Source organism: Panicum virgatum, chromosome 1N, assembly GCF_016808335.1.
Source record: "Panicum virgatum strain AP13 chromosome 1N, P.virgatum_v5, whole genome shotgun sequence".
Taxonomy (NCBI): domain Eukaryota; kingdom Viridiplantae; phylum Streptophyta; class Magnoliopsida; order Poales; family Poaceae; genus Panicum; species Panicum virgatum.
Window position 1 is genome coordinate 50,242,872 of NC_053145.1, and position 5,905 is coordinate 50,248,776.

Below are 5,905 nucleotides of genomic sequence, written 5' to 3' on the forward strand. Positions count from 1 at the left end.
ATTGGGGGAATGGTTGGAGATAAGGAGTTATGGGGGGAGGAATCTTTTGGAGGGAGATAGTAAATAGTACGTTTGGGGGGAGTTGGATGGGGGGAATGGTTGGAGAAAGCCTGAGGGGAATGGTTGGAGAGAAGGAGTTATAGGGGGAGGAATTTTTTGAAGGGAGGTAGTAAAATATAGTAAATAGTATGTTTGGGGGGAGTTGGATGGAGGGAATGGTTGGAGAAAGCCGAAGGCGGGGGCTAGGGACGGGGAGCTTTTCTCCAAAAGAGAAACGGCTAGCCTCTTGTCACGTACAACAACTGTGCAAGTAGGGAAGGACGCACAGAGAGGGAGGGGGAGGACCGGAGGAGGCCTACGCACGGTAGAGTCCTGCAGGGGCTACCCCTGGCGTGCGTGGCAGCGCTGGTCTCTGGCGGTCTGGCCTGCCCTCCCGCTAGGGTAGTAGGCGAGGGAGGAGAGCGAGCTGCCTGGGAGCCCCGCCCCGGCGCTTGTTTCCGAGGGACAATAAACGCTGCCCACCCAGTCTCTCACTCCGCGCGCCATCGCCTCCCCCTGCTCGGCTCTATATATACGCTGGCGCACTGGCCCAGCAAGCAACAATAAAGGCTGGGTCGAAGAGGAAGGGGAAGCTTGGACCGAGCGAGCGAGAGAGGAACTGAGGAAGGGCCGGCCGAGCGAGAGGGAGAGAGGAATTAATGGGCGAGGAGGCCAGCTGCAACGCCGTCAGCGTGATGGAGGCCGCCAAGCAGCAGCAGCCGCCGCCCAAGGAGAACGGCCTCGCCGCTGCCGGGGAGGCCGCGGCCGCGGCCGACCCCCGCCTGCAGGGCATCTCCGACTCCATCCGCGTCGTCCCCCACTTCCCCAAAGAAGGTGCGCGCGCGCTCCTCTGCCTCCGCCCCCGCCCCGCCGCCGCTCGCTGATCTCTCGGCTCCCCGTTTTGCGCGCCGTGCGCATGCACGCGCCGTGGGGCGGGGGCTTGGACGGTGCAGGCATCATGTTCAACGACATCACCACGCTGCTGCTGCGCCCCGGGGTGTTCAAGGACGCCGTCGACCTCTTCGACGAGCGCTACCGCGGCATGGGCATCGACGCCGTCGCCGGTAATCACCAAAGAAAACCCCGACCGCCCGACGACACCCGCCCTTCTCCTCCTCCCCGTCGGCGTCGCCAGGGCGGCGCGGCACGTCGCTGTCCCGCGCGCGTGCAGCCGTGGGTTGCTGCTGCTGAGTGCTGAGGCCTGAGGCTGGGCTGTGGGCAGAGTTCTGAGATTCCGTAAAATCTCTGGACCAGATCTCCTCTGGTCCTTTTGCTCCCCCCGCGCTATTGACGCTACTGTTCGCTGGACTCGCGTCGCGACCAGCTTGGCCTGCCGTGTCCGTTCGTCGGGGTCCGGCGCGCCCCGCCGCGCCGCTAGCTCCGAAAGCCGGGAGGAAACCCGTAGGAAATGTGCCTCCCCCCTGTTCTCCCCCTCCGCTGCTGTGCGTGCGTGGCGGAAGCCATGCTGCCAGGTCAGCATGCATGGGCCGGCGAGCGGTCCACGCGGCGTGCGTTGCGTGCGTGGCGGGATGTCTGGCGACTGGCGCGGCCGCGGCCGCGGCGTGCTCTGCACTCGACTACGCGGCGGGCACATGACAGGCGCGGGCGCGGCTTTCCAGGCTTTTCCGCCGCGCGGCCGCGGCCGGGATCCGCCGCATTCAATGGCTTATCGGGGTGGTGGTGGCGCACGGCGCGCGTAGGAGGCCGGCCCCCTGCTGCCTGGCACGGCCGGGAAGATCCCGTGGGTGTGTTTTTTCCCGAAAAACTCCAAACTTTCCGTCGCATCGAAACGTTAAATATAACAAATAATTCATGTACAGTGTTAAGTGTGTGCTATAGTATCGGACATATTTTTTCTATCAAAACACACCCCGTCTCGCGGCAGGGGCAGGCAGCAGGGGGGCCAAGCAGGGCGGGCAGCGTCCGGCCGGCGCGGGACCGCGGGGATCGGACGGCCGCGGGCCGCGTGGCGCACGAGATCGGGCGGTTGTGGGGGCGTAGCGGGCGGTACGAGTACGAACGCGTCGTCGGGCTCTGGTGGGGGCGCACCCTGATGTCACTCGCGCGGGCATGTGCTGTCGTTTTCGCTGCAAAGGACTGCCTCTGGGATTTCGCTCTGTTGCTTGTTGGATACTCTGTCCGCTTCTGCGGCCATTGTTTCCGGAATGTCATTTTGTTCTTTTCCTTCTCAACCTTTTTTTTTCGTTTATACGCTATTAAAGGGCTGCTTGGGAGGGGGTTATCACGAAACAGCTTCGTCGGTGATTCGGTGAAGTAAAAAAAGTGGTTTCATTCAGCCTCTAACTCATGGTTTAAAAAGACAACTTCACGTTCTCATTTTGCGCAAAACAGGCTAAACAGGTGAAGCCGAAGCCGCAATAAACCCTCCCTCCCAAACAACCAGACTGAAAAAACATCATACCTAATCCATGCTGCTGCTGCTTATGTCGCACACCACCTTTTGCATTACTACTATTTGCCTCGGTCAGTCAATTACTTGGCACTGTCAGGGCCTTCATGCTCGCATTCAGGTTTTGCACCGTTTCTGACATGGCGTTGTGCGTACCATGTTTACCCAGGGATTGAGGCCAGGGGCTTCATATTTGGCCCGGCAATCGCATTGGCCATTGGCGCCAAGTTCATACCGCTGCGCAAGCCTAGGAAGCTCCCAGGTGAGATTTTCTTGTGGATGATGTGTCCTGTCCTGTGTCCTCGGTTACTTTATAGCCAATTGTTTTTATAATGGCTACCCTGTGGGCTGTGGCTGCGACACCCTAGTTTTAAGTTTAGCGAGCAGATTTGGCTAGCAGGCAGTAAAAGTACGCGCCATTGCCCATAATCTCTGACACAAAATAGTTGCTCGAGCAGTCTAGCCTTCACCTTTTCTGCATGCAACCCCGTGGATGGAGTATTGTTAACAAATGCATGGGGCTTTTCTGCAAGATCTTTCTGCTCTTTTCACGTGTTCTATTACTCCAAGAGATGCTGTGGCAGCGCCACTACTTGCCCAAAGTGTGGTTCTGATTCCTGAATGGCTTGCTAGTTAAAAACAACGTTATTTGAACAGTAACCGACGTGTGCTGACATTTGCTTTTGCAAACATGGAAGGTGAGGTGATCTCCGAGAAATATGTTCTTGAGTACGGGACTGATTGTTTAGAGATGCACGTTGGAGCCATCGTGCCTGCTGAGCGTGTCATCATCGTCGATGACTTGGTTGCGACCGGAGGTACCCTTTGTGCTGCGATTAGGCTTCTCGGTATGTGTTTTAACTCAAGTTTATGCATTCAAACAAATTCTTGACCGATGCATGGTAAATTACTCCTATATCTTTCAAAGTTTCAATAGATACATTTTTCTTATGGATGCCATTTTCTTTCTCTGAAACTTTGGAGTGTGAGTCTCTGTTTCTGTTTGTTCATTCAAAATACGCTATTCATGGCCCAGTTGTACAGTTAAGCTTTTCAATTGTGCATCATGCATCTATGACATCGTAGCAACCTCTTCTGCACCACAGCATTAGTGCATGTCAGTCGGCTCAGCAACAGATTATCCAGTACTGCTTGTCTTCGAACTTTCCCTACTTTAGTAATGCTAGGCTTTTAATAATGTGTACTGTCAGTAACAAGCACCAAGGTTAGAGCGTTTATTAATTTTATGGTACCTTTTTAGCCTTTAAGATTTAAAATTGTATTTTTCAAGAAATGCTTTATAGCTTATAATTCTCTGCATGGCTTCCATCTTGATGCAAAAACACGAACAACAACTATATTTTAGCTTGTAATTCTCTGCATTAACAATTTTCTTTCCAGAACGTGCTGGAGCTGATGTGGTCGAGTGTGCATGTCTCATTGGGCTCCCAAAATTTAAGGTATTATTGTTGGACTCATGACTATCTGAACTGCTGACAGGCAAAATCACCCGTTTACTATTTCAGTACTTCGCTTTTGCTCTGAAGTATGAAACATGACAGTCGGTGGCATGTTGCTGTAGTAGCCGGTATTACAAGCTTACTATTTAGATAATGTCTGCAGGATACGCCTGATTGTGTCATTGTAGCTTTATAAATCGTGTAGCCAATGGTTTTGTTATGTCCGCAGCCAGGAGCAACTTACCTTGCTATTAACTGTTATATAAGTACGATCAACATGACCATGTCTGCCCTGTTCCCGACATCTAAGATACTCAATATCTGTACCAGCTAGGCATCCATATATACTAGTAGAGATTTGGATATGCAGGGTGTGTTTAGTTCGCGAAAAGTTCGCAAAAAAGTTGTAGCACGTTTCGGTTTTATTTGACAACTATTGTCCAACTATGGAGTAATTAGTCTCAAAAGATTCGTCTCGTCATTTACAACCAAACTGTGCAATTAGTTATATTTTTTAACTACATTTAATACTCCATCCACGTATCGTAAGATTCGATGTGATGTGCGGCAGTGAAAAATTTTGGAAACTTTTTGCGGAACTAAACACAGCCGCATTGTCTGTGTTTAAATAAAAAACTGTACAAGGTACTTGCATTGCACCTGTTTCATTTGCTCATATTTAGGGTGTGTTTAGATCACTTTATATTTTGTATTTTTGCGTTTTTGGAAGGGAATCTTCAATATTTGAAGTATTAAATGGAGACTAATTACAAAATTAATTACAGATCACTTTGCATTTTGCATTTGTTATAGCATGGGGTTTGTTATAGCATGGGGGCACACCTCTGTTGTAGTACAGGTTGTGGGTGCAGGATGCTATTACTGCCTGCATCTTGTTTGTACCATGGTTTCAGAATAAAGATCCCTGTAGGTTTCAGGATAAAAAAAGCTGACATTTGCAACGTCGCAGTACCAATCACTCATCTTTGCTTGTCAGTTTACTGTATTTCTGTTTCAGTAACTGTTCACATTAGTAATTCATAATAGAGTATCAATTTTCATTGCGTCAAATTTCAAACTGATTGATCTAGAAAACGGATTCAGACTGGTTAACCGTGGTAGCAACTTCCCTGCAGAACTTATACAAGCTTAATGGAAAGCCTGTCTACGTACTGGTGGAGTCCCGTGAATCTGATAAATAAGAAGTGCTGGTCAGGTGGTGTCATGTTATCGTTTTCAGCTGCGGGTGCGGCACACCAAGTGCTTCCCTTGATTCGTTTCTGCGTGTTCTTAAGCTTAGCGGCACACTTCTTTTGCTCATTTCCTATCCGACACCCGTATTTTTCAGGAATGCTGGTGGGATGGCTAGGTGCTAAGTCTTCGTGTGGGGGGGGGGGGGGGGGGGAGTTAGAGAAGAGTGTAGTCTTGTAGCCTTGGTAGTTTTTTTTTCAGAGTACTGATGGAGCTTGTAGTTCTACTGCCGAGAACACATGGTTATTAGATGATGAATCAAGGTTGCTGCTGTTCCATTACTTGTTGAATCGTGTGGTTTTAATTTGTGAATGCCGCAGCCTGCAGTAGACCGAGCTTCAGAGAAGAACTTCGGCAGCTGCAGCTGTTAAAACTAACAGATCGTCGGTAGAGTAGAACTTGACTAAACATGTGTAAAAAGGTTGATCTACAGAAATTGCTACTAGAGGGGTTTAGATCCACAGACCGGATGAGGAGGCCTCAGATTTGTTGGCCATGGCGAGTGCGAGGGCGTCGGCCGAGTCGTGGACGAAGATGTCGAAGGAGCTGGCGGGTTGGTGCAGTGCAGCAGCCAGCAGGTGGGGCTGTGTCCGGCAGGGTTCAACTTACCGACCGCTAACCGGTAACCGCCGGCCTCCGGTTCCGGTATACCGGACCGGTTTGGCCGGTTACCGGTTGGAACCGGATAAATTCAAATTTAAATTCAAACTTTCCCGTTCAACCGGTTCGTACTGGTATACCGGCC

The 5,905-nt window shown here is 51.1% G+C and overlaps 1 protein-coding gene across 2 annotated transcripts; it reads left to right on the top strand.

The window, feature by feature from the left end:
* Nucleotides 1–591: 591 nt before the first annotated feature.
* On the top strand, nucleotides 592–5,296 carry LOC120656439 (adenine phosphoribosyltransferase 1-like). Of its 2 annotated transcripts, XM_039934522.1 has the most exons (7): nucleotides 592–873; nucleotides 993–1,103; nucleotides 2,619–2,711; nucleotides 3,148–3,297; nucleotides 3,851–3,909; nucleotides 5,046–5,125; nucleotides 5,258–5,296. In XM_039934522.1, the coding sequence occupies exons 1-6, from the start codon at nucleotides 699–701 to the stop codon at nucleotides 5,109–5,111; spliced, it is 654 nt and encodes a 217-aa protein (XP_039790456.1). In that variant the 5' UTR covers nucleotides 592–698; the 3' UTR covers nucleotides 5,112–5,125; nucleotides 5,258–5,296. The 2 variants fall into 2 exon arrangements, with proteins under 2 accessions (XP_039790456.1, XP_039790455.1); XM_039934521.1 differs by lacking the exon at nucleotides 5,258–5,296 and having other exon boundaries at nucleotides 593–873; nucleotides 5,046–5,251.
* Nucleotides 5,297–5,905: the final 609 nt, after the last annotated feature.

Bases quoted from the DNA above. Each gene is read 5' to 3' on its own strand.
- LOC120656439 (XM_039934522.1), top strand. From the start codon at position 699: ATGGGCGAGGAGGCCAGCTGCAACGCCGTCAGCGTGATGGAGGCCGCC. The intron at 2,712-3,147 runs GTGAGATTTTCT...CAAACATGGAAG, and splicing joins CAAGCCTAGGAAGCTCCCAG to GTGAGGTGATCTCCGAGAAA. The intron at 3,910-5,045 runs GTATTATTGTTG...ACTTCCCTGCAG, and splicing joins TTGGGCTCCCAAAATTTAAG to AACTTATACAAGCTTAATGG.